The sequence below is a fragment of the Mauremys mutica genome, chromosome 4, assembly GCF_020497125.1.
Source record: "Mauremys mutica isolate MM-2020 ecotype Southern chromosome 4, ASM2049712v1, whole genome shotgun sequence".
In the NCBI taxonomy this organism is placed as follows: domain Eukaryota; kingdom Metazoa; phylum Chordata; order Testudines; family Geoemydidae; genus Mauremys; species Mauremys mutica.
The window spans coordinates 14,072,659-14,094,667 of record NC_059075.1 but is presented as its reverse complement, the minus strand read 5'-3'; the positions used below and the strand labels follow the sequence as shown (position 1 = coordinate 14,094,667).

General features: G+C 45.4%; 1 protein-coding gene across 1 annotated transcript in view; it reads right to left on the bottom strand.

Moving 5' to 3' along the window:
• Window positions 1–4,933: 4,933 nt before the first annotated feature.
• Window positions 4,934–22,009, bottom strand: part of MNAT1 (MNAT1 component of CDK activating kinase) — a 188,868-nt gene continuing 171,792 nt past the window's right edge. Inside the window, exon 8 of the mRNA XM_045017188.1 lies at window positions 4,934–5,429. Coding sequence (XP_044873123.1) covers window positions 5,309–5,429 — 121 coding nt within the window. The 3' untranslated portion in view covers window positions 4,934–5,308. The remainder of the gene's footprint in view (window positions 5,430–22,009) is intronic.

The window sequence follows — 22,009 nt, the reverse complement described above, 5'->3', positions numbered from 1 at the left end:
CTAAATCATCCCAGCCAGGGCTTTGTCAAGCCAGGCCTTAAAAACCTCTATGGATGGAGATTCCACCACCTCCCAAGGTAACCCATTCCAGTGCTTCGCCACCCTCCTAGTGAAATAGTGATTCTGAATATCCAGCTTAGACCTCCCCCGCTGCAATTTGAGACCATTGCTCCTTGTTCTGTCATCTGCCAGCATTGAGAACAACCTAACTCCATCCTCTTTCGAACCCCCCTCATTCTTCTCTTCTGCAGACTAAATAACCCCAGGTCCCTCAACCTCTCCGCGTAAGTCATGTGTCCCAGCCCCCTAATCATTTTTGTTGCCCTCCACTGGACTCTCTCCAATTTGTTCACATCCCTTCTGTAGTGGGGGGACCAAAACTGGATGCAATACTCCAGGTGTGGCCTCACCAGTGCCAAATAGAGGGGAATAATCACTTCCCTCGATCTGCTGGCAATGCGCCTACTAATACAGTCCAATATGCCATTAGCCTTCTTGGCAACAAGGGCACACTGCTGACTCATATCCAGCTTCTCATCCACTGTAATCCCCAGGTCCTTTTCTGCAGAATTGCTGCTTAGCCAGCAGTTTGTGCAAGCAGAACTGGGCTCTTTCACGTGCAGACAGGTTTGGTGCTTACATGTACTGGATTTGTGTGAACGAAGAGTGCATGAACACACAAACAGCTTCTGTAAGACAGCTTTTTGAAAATTTGACCTAAGGTACAAGTAAACACACGTACCTGTGCCACTGTAATGATAAATGGTATCACCACCAAATTGATTTAGTAAGTACAGAGTTCTCTAAAACCTCACTAAAGCTTGAAAGACGCTGCTACCTACTAAGTGGCCATTAGTACCCAACACAAGTGATTTAGTTTTGCTTCAGTGCAAGCTTGTGGCTAGGGCACTGAACTGGGATTCGTAAATCCCAAGGCCAGAAGGGACCATTGTGATCGTTTAGTCTGAGCTCCTGTGTAACAGGCCATAGAACACCTCCAAAATAATTCCTTTTGAAACTAGAGCATATCTTTACAAAAAAAATCAATTTCTCAATCAAAATTTAAAAATTGCCAGTGATGGAGAATCCACCCCAACCCTTAGTGAATTGTTCCAGTGGTTAATTATTCTCTCTGTTAAAGGTATGCCTTATTTCCAGTTTGGATTTGTCTAGCTTCAAATTCCAGCCACTGTATCCCAGAGATTTAAATTCACTTGCTAGGTGATCTTGGGCACTGTATACGTATACGTTAAGTGACCCAGCACACTTCAGGATCGTTAGCACTTATTTGAGTATTGCTCTTATCTTTCCAGTTCATGTTTAAGTTGTCACCTCATTTTGTTCACAATAAATATTTGCATATAAATGAAGTACTTGAATATAGGCATATCCAAGGCTAGATTTTCTGAATACTGAGTACAAAACTGCACCTGCAATTACTGCTTCTGCACCCATATTTAGAAACTGGACATAAAAATAGCCAGTTAAGTATCTAATCATTTGCACATGTTCTTAGCATGGCTGCATTCACATTTATGACCAGACAGCTAAAAGGATACAACTCAACAAGTGGAAGGAATTATGGGAAACCAAATTTGGGAAACCAAAGCAAGTGCTTCTCTAATGTCATCCTGTGTGAATTCAAACAAGTACACATTCACATCGCTATGCTTGTGCACAGTACAGCCAATCTATAATACGGTGCAAAAGTATGGAATTTGCCCAGCTGCCTTTCTACCGCCACTGCAGAAGCTTCTGTTTAATGTTAACTGTTCTCCTACAACCAGTTCTCTCTTGCTTCATGTGCCTTCCTTATACACTACCGGTAGCAAGGCTGTCACTTTCTTGTGATACCAACCCTCCTTTCCTCTCCCTGTCAAAAAAGCCGACCAGCTGGTTTTTAACAGCTTTTTAAGATAAAATTGAAAACTTTACTTCATGTATAACCTATACTAGGAACTCTGGTTCTATTCCCCAGTCAAAACGGCTTTCACCTACGCTCCCCTTCAGATGCTGGTCCATGTCACTTCTCCACAGTCAGCAACCGCCTCAAAGTACCCAAGGCCCAGCTAACCTTTGCTGCTAGTTAAGCTTGCTGTCTAGCTTCTGCCATCTGTTGGCAGAGGCTGATATTCCTCACTCTGTGGCTTTGTTCTCATCCCCAGTCTCCAATTTAATCTGTTACTTTAAACTCTATCATGCATATAGCCAACCCAGGCTTTGAAGGGCATTAGCCTTTCTTTCCCCACAACCCCAAAATAAGGATTGAATTAATAGAGGAAAGTTTGGAACTGAAGTTCATTTATCTCAATTTATTAAAAGTAGACAAAGTTAGTCATGATACAAAAGTACTCATTAAAGTGATACTCAGCCACCATTATGTTTTAACTCTAGCTCTCCCCTAAATAAAAAAAGTTGCCTAAACCCATGTCTATTGCAAAATAGACACAGCTCATCTTGTCCTTGGCCAGTTCCTTTTCCGTGTAGTCAATGCACTTACCTGATTCAATACAGAAGTAAAACCTCTGCTGACTGCATAGCCCTAGTTGTCATATACCACCCCATACTGGAACCCAGACAGGGTGTCAGCAAACAACTACAACCCATACTCAGTAGGGACCTATCCTGAAAGAAACCTTTCCTGAACCCCCTCTTTTGGCCTTCGAACAACCCTCCAGCCTCTTCAAGCTCATCATAAGCAGCGAGCTCCCCACAGACCAGGACACACCAACTCAAAGCAGCACCAGACCCTGCCAGAACAACAGATGCAAAACCTGCAGAGACACCTACACTGCTACAATGATCAACACCCACCCCCATACATCTTTCAAGATCCAGGGATCCTACACATGCCTATCACAACATGTGGTGTCCCTCACTCAGTGCACTAAATGCCCCAACAACTATGTAGATGAAATCAGACTATCACTACAGTCTCGAATGAAGTCACACAGGAAAACTTTAAAAGACAAACTCCATCGCCTGTGGGTGAACACTTCACAAAGCGCTCACTACATCTCACCTATCAATCCTCATCCTCAGAGGAAACCTGCACAATGCTTTTAAAAGATGAGCCGAGGAGCTTAAATTCATAACTTTGCTAGACACTAAAAATCAGAGATTGAATAGACACACGAGTTATGTAACTCACTAATTCCTCCCCCCCCTTTTTTTTTGTTCAGACTACAGAGGTCTTAATGGGCCACTTCACCTCATATGGTCCCTTAGAATGTGTGTTAACTACTTATGCTAAACTATCCGATCTTTTATTTAGCTGTGACACTTACCTTTCCCAGACTTGGAGAAGAGCTCTGTGTAGCTCGAAAGTTTGTCTCTCAGCAACAGAAGTTAGTCCAATAAAAGATACTCCCTCACTCACCTTGTCTCTGATATCCTGGGACCGACATGGCTACAACACTGCATACCTGAGGTTAATGTACAGGCCGGGGACCCCACCCCCTCTGCCACTGTTTCTAAGGCTATGGCTCCGTTAGAGAGCTTGCAGCGGCTAGTGGAGCAGCTCTAAGCCGATGGGAGAGAGCTCTCCCCTGGGCTTAATGACTCCAGCCCAGGGGTGGGCAATATACATCTAACATGTCTGTATGGCCCGCCAGGATCTTTGGCTGCTCCCTCGCGATCCCTGAGCGCCTGCTGCGCTGCTGGCCGGGAGCCACCTATGGTAAGTGCTTCCCGGCCAGAGCCTGCACCTCGCACCCCCTCCTGCACTCCAGCACCAAGTCAGAACCCCTCCTGCACCCAAACTCCTTCCCAGACCCTGCACCCCCATCCCCTGCCCCAGCCCGGAGCACCCTCCTGCATCAAACTCCCTCCCGGAGCCCATGCCCCTCTCCTGCACCCCAACACTGCACCAGCCCAGACCTCCCTTCTAGACCCCACATCCCCTCCATTAATAGAGTAGAAATGTGCAGCCTGTGACGACTTACCAAAATCCATGGAGTGGCCCCCCTGCAAAAATTATTGCCTACCCCTGCTCCAGCCCCTGCAAGGGGAGAAGTACTCCCGCCGACAGACGTGCCAGTGTGGACAGCACTAAGTCGGCATAAGTTATGTCACTCGGGGGGATGGCTATTTCACACCCCTGAGCAACATAAATTACGTCAATTTAAGCTGGTGTGTAGTCTTAGCCTAAGATTTATGGCAGCAGCAAGCTGTGGGGCAAGAAGTATCCAGATAGGCCTATGGGAATGAGAGAAAGCAGGAGGAGACTGGAGGTGGATGTGCCTGCCCTGAGAAACCTCTAAACTGGTGGTGCTCAAACATTTCCTCTCACGCCCCACCCCTCCCTCTTACCTGTAATGGAACGTGTCCGCGCCCTTCCTCACCCCTCCCCCAAAGGGCCAGGGCGGAGCTGGGGGCACAGCAGGACTGGGTGGCACTTTCCCGGGCCCCACCGTGCTCCCCGGATGTTCCTCTGTGCTCCGCTGTGCAGTGCACCCCACAGTTTGGGGACCACTGTTCTAAACCATCACAGAAAACTAGCTGTGCTTAATAAAGGAGCTGTGTTGGGGGAGCGGGGGCAGGGGGGACACAAAATGATGAAGCAAAAGGTTTGTTGCATTTTTTTCCTATATCATTTGGCCTCCTTTAGCCTTCTCCGGTTAGAACCACTTGAGCTAGTAATGATGCTCCACTTAAGCAACACAGGTGAAGGATTTTTAGTCAGGGACTTTACTGCTACTTTCTGGACAAAGGTAACATGAGGAGTGACATCAAATATGCCTAATATAGGAGTGATGTCAGCACAGCTCCATGTTTTCTTGTCTCCCACCACGGACATTAGGAAACAAACCCACTCGTCTAAGCTGGAGAAAATAGTTTTATGGGAAAAAAACATAGGTTTGAATATTGACTCAATGTTATAATCAAAATGGTATTTAAATGCTTGTGCAAATAAAACCCTGCAATAAGAGTAAAACCACAAAATTTAATAAAAAGTCTGGTTTTATTTTAAAAAATTTACAAGTCTCTTTTTTAAACCTCAAACATCCATAGCTGAATTATTCACATCTTCCATTAGATGTGGCTTATTGCTTCAGCCCCTCTCAGCAAAGTGCCACATGACTAAAGAGTTCCCTCTCCACAAAAATGTATCCACCACTTTACAAAGCTCTTGTGCAGACTTAAAAAAAAAAAAACTTTAGTAAAGCCAGCTGTGCCCAAGTATTTTATATATATATGAAAAAGGTGACAGCAGGTTAAGGATAGTGCAGATGGCAGCAGTTTCACTGGAGGTTTGCTTGAGTTGCTCCAGTCCAGTGCCCACTGCTCACAGGCCGGGGTATGCAGGCTAGCTGGGATGCCAGAAAAGCCCACTGAAAGCATCCTGTAGGGCTCGGTGACAAGCAAGGGAGGAAGTGTAGCCCCCAGCAAGATCCTGTGGAGAGGTAGCTCGGACATGGTTTAGATATCTAAAAACAAAGAGAAACATTGTTTTTAGGCCAAAATCAAATCATCATATATACTGTGGGAACCTCAAGGAGTTTTTGTTTTGTTTTGTTTTTTTAAATTCCCACCACTGAAAACTTTTCCAGCTAGAAACTATAGTAATCAAATATATTTAGCTTCTCCCATAATTGTTCAATAAGCAAAGTATCCTGAATGATTTCTAACATACTTAAAGCACAGATTATTAGAGTCAGACCATATATAAATATATGCCTGTATTTTGTAGAGTCTCATAAAAGCTAGCTTTCTAAAAGTTTTACTGATTAAATAATACAAGATAATGTGCAATGTGGCTTGTAAAGTTCAGAAAACAAGGGTTCGAAGACCTCGGACACATTTCAGAGGCCATGCACCTGATGTGCTGGAAGAAACAGCCCATGTGTGTAGAACAGTGCCATGGCACACCTTGATATACCTTTCGTTATTTTGAGGCACACCACATTGTCTCCAAATGAACTCATGAATATTCAGGAGCCAATCCCAAACAAGGCTCCCAAATGTATTGGGTAGGAGGATTTTGGCCCCTGCAGCAGAATTTCTCACCCCTACATCTGCTCATCCCAAGCCCAGCAATGAATTCTGTCCTCCAACCTCCAAATCAATCCAGCGTCCCAGTCTCCAAATCAGTTCTGCCCCATAGCCACCATCAGTTGCGTCTTCACCCTCCACCAGTCCAGCCCCCACCTCACCACAATTCTGCCCCCCATCCGCACCAGTTCTACCCCTCCCAACTCCCTTACCTCACACCCATCCCCCAATTCCACCCCCCCCCATCTCACCTCTGCTTCTCCTGGGGTTCTTCTCCCCTCCCAAGCCTGGGGGGCTGTAGCAGAGTCCCTGCTCCCTTCCAGGCTAGGGAGGGGTGGCTCCAGGAGGCTCTTTTCCCCACCGCCCCCCAGGTGGTGGCTGCAGGCGGGGGTGGGGGAGAAGAGAGAGATTGAGCTCTGATTGGTTACTCTGCCCCTGGAGGAGGCAGTGTAGTGAGGCACCCAGCCAATCAGAAGGCAGCTGTCCCCCTTCCTTTCTCCTCCCCTGCTCCCACTCCACAGGACTCAGATTTGCTCTCTTAACCTCACTTTGGGGAATGGAACGTGATGCATGCGTAATATTTGCAAGGGGCCTGGGCCTGGGCCTGGACAGCAAAAGTATAAACTGCAATCCCCCTCCGACACTAATTAAAATACAAGGGAAGGTTTTTTGGTTCTCATGCAGTTTTTCAAAAGAATCAGCAGCACCCCTGCTCAGGCCTGCTGGCACACCGCTTGGTAGAGACAGGCCAGCACGTGTGAAAATGCATCCCGAGGCGTGCTCACAAATTTCAGGTTTTCTGGGTGCAGTGGGTATCTATGCATTTTTCCCCCAGTTGCTTTCATTACCGCTCTTGAAAATGTAGCTATTTGTGGTGAGTAAATTCAAGCACTTAGTCAAGAACACGAAAGATATCAGACTCTATAGAAGTCTATGGAACCACCTGAGTCTAAAGTCCTCTAGAACTCACAGGACAAGCATGGAGGGACAGTGGCAATACATTGCTCTGAAGGGGGCTTTGAGTAGGTCTAAGTCCAGTTAGTGCTGGACTGCCAGCAGAATGGCAGTGGTGCTGGTGGGGTTGGTGACACCACCACTTCGCATTCTGCTTCCAGAATGTACATCTGGAGCAGTTACACTGGTGCAAGGTGATTGCGAAACCAGACCCATTAGTGAATGAATCCTCACAGCACCTCTGTGAATTAAGTATATTCCCCATTTTACAGATAGGGAAATTAGAGACAGGTGTCCCCAGAATCCTTATTAGCAAGTGGATAGAAACCAGCAGTTCATGTCACACAGAGCTGGAAATATCCAGACCAAATCTGAACCAGTGACCTGAAGCTGGAAGAGGCTACGCTCATTGTGTGTCCTCGAGCTCTCTGCTGTCCTCAGCCCTTTTTGGGAGCCCAACACTGAGGTTATTTTGCCCACTAAGAACTACCAGTAAAGTGGCAGTGTTAGATGAAGAAGAATGGGGCTTGAATGTTTCATTTAGTGCCATAAACTCATAATCCCTGCCCTCTGCATAATAAAGATGTAGGGCCAGATCCTACATCCAGTAAATTACTTTGGTGCAGCTATACCCATTTATACCAGCTAAGGAGCTGGTCCATAGACTCCAATTAAGCACATAAAATCCCCAGGATTACAGCTTAACATCACCAGCAGAGTGGCTGCCTCAACCTTTAAAAGCCAGATACAGTACCACAAATAAGAATTGGTTTTCACAGTTGTAATGAAAGCCACTAAGCTTCAACTAGCTGTTTTGATTCATCACATCTTGGTACACGTTGCTCCAGGGAAGGTTGAGTCATTCCACCTCTGGCTTGCCAGTTCAAGCATAAGCTTGTAATGCACACACAGCCTTTTCATATGTTATCCCAAGAAACCCAAAACAGCTGCACTTCTGGCAGGAAAATACAGGACCACCAGTAAAATATTCAGAAGAGTTGCATCTTTTAATTTATGACTGCACTGTCTCCATAAAGAGTACATAAAACAGGTCAGCTTTTATAGGTAAAACATAAAACGGTCATACCCACTGATGCCATAAATGTGTAAAGAAGTTTATTCAAAAATGATTAATTAGAGTTTGAAAACTGTATTTCTCACACCTAATAACTGTAATGCACCCATGTGAGCGATATTTCTAACTGAGTTATTGTTAGTAAGATGCTAAGTTAACATTAAGTTTGTCTTTTATTGCCAAATTCAGGTATGCTCCAGTGCTTTATATTGACAAGTGCAGAGAAGGTTTCATGGTGCTGAAGACAAGTTCTCAACAACATGGACATTACACAGTACAAAAAAACTCCCCTGCAACATCAGTGGTAACCTACAAATGGGGGTGGGGTGGGCGCGCTAGGGTGGCATTGGAAGTTTGTGCCATTTTTAACTTCTTTATGAAGTATGAAAGAAAGCCTGAGAGTTCCTGGTTTGGTTTTGTAAAAAGGACAGATTTTTTTTTTTTTGCTTATCCTTTAAAACGTTAGGAACAAAGTCTTATGTTTCTTGATTTCCTGGAGGATATCTGACAGCTTTTCTCGTGAATTAAAAACACCCCCATCACCCGTAATACCAGTGAGTTTTACATAGTCTTAATAAAAATCATCTCTCATTTCAATCAATCGGGTTTTACTTGCAGCGTGTTTTTCTTGTGGCAAAAGCTTAATAGTTCTCCAGTCATCCATAGAGTCTTCCAAGAAAAAGACCTGAATTTTTACAGTAAAAAACAAGCAAGGAGGAGTAATCCCCCCCAAACACACCTTTTATTAAAAGACTTTTCAGACCTTTCTCAGACGGGTGGGGGAGGGGGAGGAAAGAGTGGGAGGACAATCTGTTTTCCCCTTTCCAGATCACCTTTAAATGGGAGTGTCAGTCTTCTAAAGAAGTCTGATTCTTCAGAAATTACGGCATTCACAATCAACTAGTATGTGATCTCTGAAGCAGCACAAAAATCATTACTGCTGAAAAGGTTTTAAACCTAATTTTACCATGGCAACTTGCATTAATTCTTGTTTTTCCAATAAAACAAACAGGATACATTGTTGGCTTTCAACTGAGGCATTTATTTTCTTGTTAAGTAATGTTAACTTAATGTTCTTAACCCCTTTAATTACTGTGGTACACCAGAGCATTTTAAAAAGACTCTGCCACACTGAAACCACACAATGAGAAGTAAGTGTTTTGCCTACTTTTTCACATTAATCCACATCTGTGTTATTTTAATTCCTTCAAGACCATTACCCAAATTCATCTCTGAACGGGATTCCTGGGGTTTCTGGCAGAGGTCAGTATCTTTTCATGTACACCTTTACAACAGCACCAGGAAGAAGAGCTTGCCAAGTCTATTTCCAAAAGTCAAGGTCAGTTGGGTTTTGGAACCTGTAGGTAATTGCTCTGACTAGTTAGCAAATTCCAGCACACGGTGTGTTTTTCATAGGTTTATTTTAAGTATCTGTAAATCTTATATGCAGAAACCAGGAAAAAGAGGTTTGCTTATTCTGGTGCACAGTTTTTCATGTATCTTGTTTTTACTGAGGGCAGACTAAACTCTAAGGTTAAAAAAAACATGCACTATTATTTTTGAATAAGGTTAAAAAGCCATGTGTTCTCGAAACCATGGCTTTATACTCTTCCCATGTGCCATGTTGCCAGTGCTCTGCTTCATACTCTGCCCAAACAAGTCCCCTTTCTGTAGCTGCTGCTATTGATCTTCCCCGGTTAACCTAGCACAACACACTGTATTTTGTTCTTTGAGTTTTGTTCCTGACCTTTGGTTTCTCATCACAATGTGAAATAATCCTCTTGTTTTCAAGGAAAAGGATGTACTTTATAATTATCCTAGAATCTTCAAGGCCAAGCTGGTCATTTTAGGGGGTGAGCTTCCCCTTATACTTGCCTCCTCCCTTCAAAGGCCTTGTGCCTCTCCCCTATCAGGAATGGCTGGACACCACTCTAGCAATGGTCAGCAGTATTTAACCTGTCTATGGGGCACTCCCATTTCTGACAGACTAATTTCCAAGATGGCAGCACCTTGTTCTGACTTAGGCTCGCCGATAAAAGCTTTTCTGGTAGCCCTTTTGCACAGTCACCTTTTATAATTGCCTTAATTGCAGTAAAAGGAACATAATCAAATAGTTTAGGCTTAAAATTGGACCTCCTTAAAAGCAATTCTAGTGTAGAGTTACAGGTTTGTCCACATGTTTCTTTTTAAATCAGTTTTATGTAGAACAAGGTTATCAGAGATCCTGTCCACTTTCCAGTTTCTAGCAAAGTAAGGGCCCAAACACTTCCTTACTCCACCCATTCCCTTGCCCACTGATGACCCCCCCCCCAAAAAAAACAAAAACAAACAAACCTCCTCCTAGCTGCTGGACCATCTTTCCTCTCCACTTTAAAACTCTAAGGGAATTGGTCCTCACTGCCAAATGCCCTCTTTGACAGTTATATTAAAAATGGTTACTAACCTTTCTGTAATTGTTGTTCTTCAAGATGTGTTGTTCATGTCCATTCCACGTTAGGTACGTACGTGCTGCGTGCACAGTCACTGAAACTTTTTCCCTCAGTGGTATCTAGTGGGCAGACTCTAGTGTCCTGTGGTGCCATGCGCTCATGCGCCGGTGAAAGGGGTCCAGCCAGCTCTGCATCCTCACAATTCCTTCCTGCCGGCTAACTCCAACAGAGGGGTAGGAAGGTGGGTCATGGAACGGACATGAGCAACACACCTCGAAGAACAGTTACAGAAAGGTTAGTAACCGTTTTTTCTGCTTCGAGTGCTTACTCATGTCCATTCCATGTTAGTCTACTCCCAAGCCGTACCTTAGGAAGTGGGCTCAGAGTTCATGGACATGCGGATTGCAACACTGCTCTACCAAACCCGGCATCACCTCTAGCTTGCTAGGTGATGGTGTAGTGGGATGAAAAAGTATGCACTGACGACCAGCTCGCCACTCTGCAAATATCCTGGTTTGGGACCTGGGCCAGAAATGCCACTAAGGAAGCTTAAGCTCTCTTTGAATGGGCAGTCAAGATGGTAGGAGGTGGGGCACTCACCTGCTCCTAAGATGTGTGAATGCAGAAAGTGATCCAGAATGAAATTCTTTGGGCCGAAACGTGCAGGCCTTTCATCTTGTCTGCTACTGCCACAACGAGCTGCGTGGACTAACGGTTTGGTCCCCTCTATGTAGGTGTGCCCTCGCCCCCTAATGCCCCGTGTGTGAAGACGCTGCTCCTCCCTATTCTTATGAAGTTTTGGGAAGTATATTGGCAGGATGATAGCCTGATTACTTCGAAACTGCAAAACCATCTTCGGGAGGAATGCAGGGTGGGGGCAAAGTTGTAACTTGTCCGTAACACCATATATAGGGGTTCTGACATAAGGGCCCCGATCTCTGACTCTCCTTGTTGCGTCTCGGTGCCTCTCAAGCGGGCATGAACAAAGCTCTTCAGTCAGTTTGATTGGCAGCTACGTCCTTTATTTCTCTCCAGCATATTTCATTTATACAATTAATGCAAGCAATCAAGCAATTGCTAATTGGTTAATAAGGTGCAGACAGGCACAGCTGTAACTTCATTGGCTATTTAACATCCTGGCCAACCCTCTAATTTATTATCCTGTTATTGCCTCCCAGCAGATAAGAACTAGCTTCATCCTTGAAACTTGCATGTCAGTTTCTCACACTCTTATGCAAAACAATCCGACACTTCCCCCCTTTTCTCATAATAAAAAAAAAAAGGAAAGGCACAACAAAACATTTCCAACTTATAGCGTCACATTACTACAATCTATTACACAGCAAAACTAAAAACAAATCTAAACACCAGCTGCCTAACTAAACCATAACAATATCTTCCGCAATGCCCTACTTTTACCTATACATCCTTCCTCCAGGTAACGCAAGTGGCCCAAGGGGCCAGGAGGGTTCTGCCAATGTGCAAACACCCACAAAGCAGGTTTCCAATAAGGGCTTTCACTGCAGCAACATGGGGCAGCAGGCAGAAGGCCGTTGTATTTATGGCACTCTGCGCCAAAATCAGCCAAGGCCGGACCCACTTCGCCGGAATCCACCTTGCTTACTGTCTTCCCATTTCCCATGCGCCGTATCTAATCCAATTAGGCCACCTGGCCTTTGCCTCGCTCTGGCAGTTCCCTACTTTCTCATAACAACATTATCTCATCCCTCTGTTCTCGTAACCACGCAGCTGTGATTTTCCACCAAGGCAGCATAGGGAAATTCTCCCCTCTATTCCAAAAACACATAAAAAAATTAACAATAACCAATTAAGCAAAACAAAACTAAAAACCAAATAATACTTCCTCAATCTATAAGGCTTATCCATAACCATGCAATTCATAACATACAACACCAACAACATCAAACAAAACAAACATAAATACACAAAAATCAAACACATAAATGGTACAAAATCTGCAGGGTTCCCCCATTCTCTATTGCACACCAAATTGTGACAAATTTCTATTACCAATCCATCCCTCATGTGTCAGGTGATCAAACTGACACTGAGGGGGGGGGGGTCCTAGCAGGAAAAACACAACATAAACTACATACACATTTTAACAACATCACAACAATTTCTGGCCAGAAAACACATAACACAAAATTAACAAAAAGTCTAAACAGACTAACAAAAACACTTTACATAAAAATTCTTAGGGTCACATAAATTCAAAGCCATTCTCCCAAATTACCTAAATTTATGCCTAAACAATCCACAATTCCCCCCTTTGAGAATACTCAACAAACCCGTTGGCTGAGTTTTCTCAAACTTGAAAAACAACAATTAAACTCTAAAAAGCTGGGGTAAATAATTTCACATTCATCCTCCCCATGAACCCGGCAGGGTTCGATATGTAAAAGCCCTCACCCCCCAACTCAACCGGTTTACATGCTGGGGAGGGGCACTGCAAATATTTACACTTTTACTTAAACAGTGTCTAAATATATTTTTACAACTCCAGATCAGATGGTACTCCTAATATATTTGTAAGGGCAGTGGGCTATCCTGGTGCTCAAAATCACTCCGAATGGCCATCAGCTGGCCATTCAAAAATTCAAACATACTAGCTCCCACGGCAATGCTTTCTCAGCCTCAATAAAATAAGGACATATCATTTACAATCCAATTAGGGTGGGCTATACATACTGAAGGATTTATCCAAAACACAGGGCGCAGCCTGTAGAATAAACCCCGAAATTCAATTAATACCACAGTTCCAAACATAAGTCCCACAAATTTCATCCTGCCAGTGTGTAATTCTTTGTTTCTTCACCAGGGTCAGTTTTCAATGTCTTTTTAATCAGGAATTTCTGGACTTTGGCAATATCAACAACATAAGTGTTTTTTCTTGTTTTCCACCACCGGCATGATTCAGCTTCTACGGGGGAAATTTACCAGGACATCATCCCGTAGTAATTTTGCTTCTTTCAAAAAACAACAAAAAAAAAATTCCAATAACACAATGGGGGCTGCCAAGGGACACCTTGTCCCTTTTTCATGCTGTCCAAAAACACAATAGGACTAAAAAATTACATAGGCCAATCATCAGTAGAAAAATTCTTCTGATGTGGAGGGGTCTTTCTGCAGTAAAAATCATGGGTCCAAGCAGTCAGTCTTTTTTGTAGCATTTCTTTACCCATAAGAAAAGAAATCTAACACATTCCGGTAATGCCAGGCCGAGTTTTGCAGCTCTCATTAACTTTTTTGGGCCCAGTCACGCTCTCTTTAGTCTGGGCTGTTCACCAAGTCTTATCTTTAGCTTGCTTAGTTAACTCATGCTGTTCCTTTTCCTTCCCTGCTTGGCTTCTTTTAATCTGTGAATCCTGTGTCAGGACACCCAGCTATTGCTGCTCATACCGGAGAAGCATAATGGTTTTCCCGGCACTGTCCCAGGCTCAAACCAGCCAGCCTTCTCCGGGCTCCTGCCAAAACAACTTACTTGCTTGTAGGTCCGAACGACCTCCGGGGCCACGGCACGAGCCTCTACCTGCGCCGTGCACTCCAACGTCTTCCCGTCCAGGGCTCGCTTCCAGCGGAGCACCTCCTCGTCCTGTGCCCGAAGGCCGGTCGGGAGAAGCCTCCCCAACTTCCCCTCTCTTCTTAATAAATAAATCAGTGCAGCAGGGGAAATTCTTTCCCCCTGTCGGTTCATAATGTGCAATAAAGGCTTCTGTATTTTCTTCCTTGTTTTACTCCATACTTGACTCAGGGAGAAAGCTTCCTTATCGCCCTGAGTCACCGACTCCCAAAGCTCGGAGCCTAGCCGCTCCCAAACAGTTTTATCAAAGACTGTATTTGATTTAACGAAAAGTCCCATTCTGTGTTATCTTTTCTTCAGCTGATACAGCGGTACTCACGTTAGCTGCTCTGCCCTTCACCTCCGCGGCTTATAGCCGCTGCTTTCCTCCGCGGCTTATAGCCGCCTTCCCCTGGCTTCTGGCTTGTAGCCACTCTCCTCCGGCTTATAGCCGCTTTTCTTCTTCCGCTGATGCAGCGGTTCCCATATTAGCCGCTCACCTCTGAGCTCAGATGCGCCTCTCCTTTGGACGCCCGGGGGCTGGCCCTTCTCCAGCACTCCCCGCCGCGGCTCTTCCGCCTGGAACAGGCCACCGAGACTAGGCCACCGAGACTTTCAGCATTCGATACGAATCACGTCGGATAGGCACTCCCCGCCTCTGGGCTCAGGCTCCTGGCCGTTCGCCTCTGGGCTCAGGCTCCCGACACTATCATGATTCAATACGAATCACGTCGGGGTCACCATTTGTTGCGTCTTGGTGCCTCTCAAGCGGGCATGAACAAAGCTCTTCAGTCAGTTTGATTGGCAGCTAAGTCCTTTATTTCTCTCCAGCATATTTCATTTATACAATTAATGCAAGCAATCAAGCAATTGCTAATTGGTTAATAAGGTGCAGACAGGCACAGCTGTAACTTCATTGGCTATTTAACATCCTGGCCAACCCTCTAATTTATTATCCTGTTATTGCCTCCCAGCAGATAAGAACTAGCTTCATCCTTGAAACTTGCATGTCAGTTTCTCACACTCTTATGCAAAACAATCCGACATCTCCTGGCCAAAGTATATTGCTACCAAGATGACTACCTTCCAGGAGAGGTATGACAAAGGCATGATGCCAGTGGCTCAAAGGGAGGGCCTGTGAGAATCTGGACAGGACCAGGTTTAGGTCCCACAGGGTTAATGAATCTGTGGACATAGTCTCTCTAAGCCCCTGAGGAAGCAAATGGATATTTTGTGAGGAGGAAAAAAAACAAACAAAAACAAAAAACAAAATCCACCTACCGTCCACTGGAGGGTAGAAGGCTGAGATGGCTGGTAGGCGTACCTTAAAAATAAATAAAATGGCTAGGCCCTGCTGTCTCAGATGAAGCAGATATTCCAGCATAGACAACCACATTGGGAAATGCTTCACTTGGTGAGGTAAGTCACTCTAGTAGATAGTTTCCTATTATGTAGCAATACCTGGCAGACTCCGCTGGTCAGGCAGTGGGCCTTGAGGTTCAGGTAAGCAATTAGCTGTGATCTTGAGAGATCAGGACTTGGAGGAGAGAGGGCGGCATTGGGGTTGCTACTGACAGGTCCAATAACGTATCAAACCAGTGCTGGCATGCATACTGGGGCTTCACTCTGTTCTGCTTGACTTTGAGTATGACTTTGCGCACAAGAGGAATGGGGGGTGGGACATACAGAACAGGAGCGTTGTCCAAAGGAGCAGGAAGGCATCTGTGAGCAAGCCCAGGCTGCGCCCGTGTAGAGAACAAAACTGCTGACACTTCCCTCATAGACCATTTCACAACCAAGCTAAACAGGTAGTCCCCCACCATTGGAAGATGGACCTGGCTATACTGGTATGAAGGTGAGAGGAGAAAGATCTGTTGAGGTCATCTGCCAGATTGTTCTGGGCTCCCAGAATGTGAGAAGTTTCAAGGTGGATCGAGCGCTTCACACAGAATTTCCATAAGTGAATGGCTTCTTGACACTGTGCGGGAGGTGGGGGATGGGAAGAGAGAAGAGAGCATATCCCTCCCTGCCTGTTGATGTAAAACATGGCTGCCATGCTATCCGTAAGAACTTGAGCAACCTTGCCTATAATCTGGGGTAAAAACACCTGGTGTGCTAAGCAGACTGCTCTGAGTTCTCTGACATTTATGTGTAAAGAGAGTTCCTCCTGGGACCACAGACCTTGAGTCCTGAGGTGCTTGAGATGAGCCCCCCAACCTCTCTCAGATGCATAGGCGATTAGGGATACTGAAGATTGGGGAATGACAAAGTTAATGCCCAAGCCTACCAACTGGGGGTCCCTCCACCAATCTAAGGAGACAATGACCTGAGCAGGAACCATAGCCACCGAGTTCAAATGATGATGGTTTGGTGAGTATGCTGAGGCCAGCCGTGCTTGAAGGGGTCGGAGGTGCAGTCTTGTTTGCTGTACCACATATGTGCACATGGCCATATGACTCAATAGTCTGAGGCAGAAACGGGTTGTCGTGATGTCGCAGGCCATGAACTGCAATATCAGAGATGACATTGTGTGAAAGCAGGCCTCTAGGAGCACTGCACCAATAAATTCTATCCTCTGATTGGGGATGAGTGTTCACTTCTGCTTGTTTAATCAGCAGGCCCAGTGTTTGGAAGGTGGCTAGGACCAGGTAGATGCTGGCTCTTACTTGGATCTCGGACCTGCCCTTGATCAGCCAGTCGTTGAGGTAAGGATAGACTTTGCACCCCTTGCCTTCTGAAGAAGGCCGCCACTACTGCCATACATTTTGTGAATACTCAAGGGGCTGTTGACAGGCCAAAGGGGAGGACAATGAACTGGTAGTGGGTCTGGTTCATGGTTTGCTGAGAAACCTCCTGTGGCCCTGAAATACGGAAACATGAAAATACCATCTTTTAAGTTGAGAGTGGCATACCAGTCCCCTGGATCCAGGCAGCAAATAATGGAGGCCAGGGAGACCATGTGGAACTTTAGTTTCTTGAAGAAATTGTTGAGGAAATGCAGGTCTAGTATGGGTCTGAGACCCACTTTGGCCTTCGGGATTAGGATATAATTGGAGTAAAACACTTTCCCTCTCAAGCTCTGAGGTACCTCCTCCACGGCCCCTACCTGGTGGAAGGCTTGTACCTTCTGGCCAAAATCTACTCGTGAGAAGGGTCCCTGAAGAGGGATGGGGAAGGGGGCTGGGATGGGAGGGAGCGATGGAAATAAATTGAAGAGTAACTTTCCTCCACCGTACTCAGTACCTAATGGTTTGATGTAATGAGGGACCAAACTGGGCTGAAGTGGGAAAGAGTCTGAAAACAAAAATGGGGCAGGATCTTCGTGGGGGGGAGAAGATACACACGCCTCAGACACTGCATCATCCGGGGAGGAGGGTCATCTTCTGCTCTTTCTGCACCAACTGGGTCCTGCAGATCTAGGTCCTGAGGCTCGGTACCAGGCTTGATACTGGAGTCTGGGTCAGGTGCTGGTCATAGGGACAGGGGTGCTCTTCTTTCTGAAACTACAGAGTATCAGCATCTGGAAGAGGGCCTTTGCATTGGGGGGAAAACTCCACGGTTCCAAAATGGCCATTGCATCTGCATAGGCCAGTGCCCACAAGTACTCGGCAGTGCTCCTGCACCAGATCCACCAACTAGTAGGGCTGCCTGGGGGGAGAAATGGCAACGGTTCCTCAAGTGGGAATATGACTCCACTTTGAGTCTGACGATAAGCCTTCCACCTGGGACCGTGGCGGGGCAGTATCCGTCAGTGCCAAGGAATTATGCTGAGGACGGAAGACCTGCATTGAGACAAGCAAGGATGGTTCCCTCTAGACGGTACCAAATGGGAGCCTGGGGCCACATGCTCCTTCTGCTCCCCGTTACCGATGCTGCCAACTCATACCACTGGTGACAGCAGTACTAAGAGCACCAGCAGGTCCCTAGCTGCAAAGAATGCCTCCACGGTAGATGTTACCATGATCCTTCTGGTGATGCTTTGCCCTTCTAGTGCCGAGGGATGGTCTGGGACAGGACTCAACGGAGGCTGCATATGAGGTGGAGTCAATGGTGTTACCTTTGGAGCAGGGACAGAGGAGTGGCTAGACTTCATGTTGCATTCCACTGCACTCCCCGTGCTTGGTTCTCTTCAGAATCAGGGAACATCTGCTCTTGGCCAGCTGCTTCTTATGTTTTTTTTCTTTGGCACTGGTGAAGGAGAACAGTGCCAAGAGACAGCAGGAGGAGCACTCTGCACTGACGCTGAGGTACTGGGTGCCGAGTCTGACTGGCTTGGCTCTGATGAGGGACAGAGCACCACCTCCATTAGGAGGGACTTCAATCTGGCCTCCCAGTTCTTCCTCTGACAGGGTTTGAAACCCAGGGACCACATCTGGTAGCAGTTCCTAATATGAGTCTCTCCCAGGCACTTCAGACAACTGGAGTGTGGGTCAGTCACAGGCATAGGCTTGTTGCAGGAGGCACAGGGCTTGAAACCCAGGGACCAAGGCATGCCCTGGCACCAGGAGTGGACGAAACTCCACTAACGGGGCAAGAAGCACCAGCTATCTATATACAACTAATCTACAACAGTCCAAACCAGGGCTTTGGAGCTGTGCTCTGACTCCGCTCCAGCTCCAGGCAAAACCCTGCAGCTCCACTGCTCCGGAGCTGCTCCGTGCGCCAGCTCTGGGCTCCACTCCAAAGCCCTGGTCCAAACTGAGAAAAAGTAAGTACTGGGTATGGAGAAAGACAGGAAAAGGACTAAGATCACCGAGTAGGAGTTTGCCAAAGCAAGAGGAGCTGTTCCAGCGATCGTGGCAGGCAGTACGAAGGAACTGAGAGGCTGCGGAGCTGGCTGGGCCCCCTTATAGTGACTGGCGTATGAGCACGCGGCCCCAGAGGGCACTAGAGCCGGCCTGACGGATACCACCAAGGGAGAAATCTCTGGGGACTGTGCATGCAGCGCGCCCACACCTAATGTGGAATGGACAGGAGCCAGCACTCGAAGAAGAATACTAGGTTTTTGTTGATACTTTAAAAAAATAAAAATAAAAATAAAAAATAGGCCTAAACTACTCAAAGTCCCTTTGAAGTAATGGCAAGAGATGATGGAAATACATTTCATTCACACTAGTTTACTACTAGGGTTCACTTGCAAAATTAAGTTGTCTGAAACTAATGTTTGAACTCTCATTAGCAGTAAAAGTTAACAAATCCTTGAAGTAAAATTGGTTGCATAGAAGATATTTAAATTGCAAAAGACTGTTTAGAAGCTAGTGCTAATTGACTGATTTTCTTATTCAGACATTTATGTGCATTAGGATAAGGCCTAGAGTCCAGGATCCCACTGAGCACGATAGAAACTATAACACAAGGTGATACAACCCATACAGAGGGCTCTTTGGAGACAGCCCATGTTCAAGTTAGTTATTAACATCCAAAGAGTGACTGTAGTAGTTTATAGCTTTGAGTTATTGTAATTCAGCAACATTACTAAATAGCCTGAGTCAGCGCTGAGATAAGAAAATAGAAAAATACTTAACGGGTGCTGTGGATTATCTCATGGATCCTTCTCCAAACCCATCCCAGATTAAGAAACTCCCATTTGGTGTGTGTTGTGGATGGATCATCAGTGGCACATGTACAGCTGCATTTTTGGCATACAGATGTTCTTTATTTTTAAATCTGCTGGCCAGATGTCTTATGGGAAATGAGGGGAAGATAAGAATAATTCGCAAGTTGTTTGACAAGAAGAGATAAAGTAGTTCACCCGGTGAATCAATTTACTGTCCGTCTGACCCCAGGATCTAAAATGTAGATGAGTGGGGCAGACACTCCATCTGGGAAATCTTCCAGATTCAAGGTTTAAATAATAATACCAAAAAAAAGATATTCAAATACTGGCTGCACAAAGCAAGTGGAATCCTTCAGTGTGGAACAATGCCAGTAGTTACAGTCTAGTTAGTGACCAAACCGAAGAGAAGAAAAAACAGCAACTGCCATAGCTACTGGCAAGTTTTCAATACCTTCCCTGGTGCACCTAACTCTAATCATGAAAACGGCATAACACCAATTCAAAGACAGATTGGGAATAAGGGCTATTTAGATAAATTCACTGTCTGTGACACAGACGAAGTCAGCTACTGCCATTGTTATTTTATTAGTATACACTGACCTCCTGAATCTTTCCCATAATATGTTGGTTTCATTAGGTGCACAAGGCCTCTACAATAAGCTTCGAACACATTTGTTAGTGGAGCCTTTCAGAGACACATGTCCTTATCAGAGAGCATTATGATACCACTTCTGATTTTGAACATAAAAACCAAGCAGTTATTTCACTGAGAGCTTCTTCTAGGTAAGTATACTGCTGCACAAAGCTCAAGCTCAAAGCCAGTGGCTTCCCATTGTTGTTAGTGCAACTAGATGGAGGAGGTTTATACTAATCTAAAAATAAGAGGTACAAAGAATTAGGTGTATCCAGTCTTCTGTTTGCCCACTAAGGCATGCCTGGCTTTTTTTGTTCCGTATGTCTCCTGAGCAGATGGAACTCAAGTTCCAACAAGCTTGAAGTACTGGAATGGGTTACCTAGGGAGGTGGTGGAATCTCCTTCCTTAGAGGTTTTTAAGGTCAGGCTTGACAAAGCCCTGGCTGGGATGATTTAGTTGGTGTTGGTCCTGCTTTGAGCAGGGGGTTGGACTAGATGACCTCCTGAGGTCCCTTCCAACCCTGATATTCTAGGATTCTATGATTCAAGCTGTAACCTTTTCCTTGAGTCGATGGTATGGCAAGCTTCTCTATCTCCATGCAGTTGAGGCAGGATCGGTTTATAAAACGCATCCAATTATAAAAAGTCTCAAAGTGCATTATTGTTTTTTTATTATAGTAGCACCCTGAAGCCCAGTCAAGCTCAGGCCCATTTTTGCTATTCAAACATATTTTTTGAGAGAGTCCTTTCACCAAAGAATTTATAGCCCAGGTTAAGAGAAAATACAACAATTGTGTAACAAATACATGGGAAGAGCATGTGTGGAGGGAGAGAGGAGCAGAGTGACAGGAATATTTGGTTACGTAGACTAGCTATGGGCCTGTTCCAAAGTCCTTTGAAATCAGTCAGAGTCTTTCCATTGACTTTAAAAATGGGCTTTCAGTCAGGCTCTTTGGTTACAATTTGTTGGGCAGGGTTTGTTTGTTTGTTTTTGTTCTTCAAGACATAACTAAATGAGCTATTAATCATGCCACTAATCCCTGCTGGTGACCTGCCTACTCAACTGCAACTATAACTCAACATTTTAAACAGCAGCAACAAGAGACTCACAAACACAACACACTTACACTCTCTTTTCCAATCCCCGCCACACATTTAAATGCCTGAGAAGAGAGAAGGGTCTTGTACCAGGCCTGTCAGCAAGGACCAATGGGAGAAGTGCATTCCAACATTTTACTGGAAAGGCCAAGCCATCCTGGGAGACTTAGCTCAACAGCCTCAGCTCATTTCAGTTGCTACGGTGGTACGTGGAGGGAGAAGCAACCGCTCAACATAGCCAAGACGTAACTTTGGTCTATAATAAAGATCATTACAGGTTAACTTTGCATTGCACCTAAATGGAACAGGAAGCCAATGAAATGGACAAAACTGGAGCAACCGGCTCTTTGCTGCAAACCCTAGCAAACAGATTGGCAGCTGCATGGTGAATGGCATCGGGCGCATTAGCTGAAACTTTGGAGTGCTTGTAGTGGCATAGATAATCCTAGCGAGAGGTCCAGAGCTGAGAGAACCAGCTGTAGATGAGAAAAGTTTGCTTTTGGTCAATAGCGCCACCATAGGCATCCTTAGGAGGTACAGGGCCTGGGGCAAATCAGCCTGTATGGGCCCCCCCTTAACATTTTTTATACAGGTGAAATCTGGTTACGGAGAACTTCCAGGACAGCAGCTGGCTGCAGGTTAAATATTGACAGCACTCAGCTGTATAATTATAATGTTATATTAT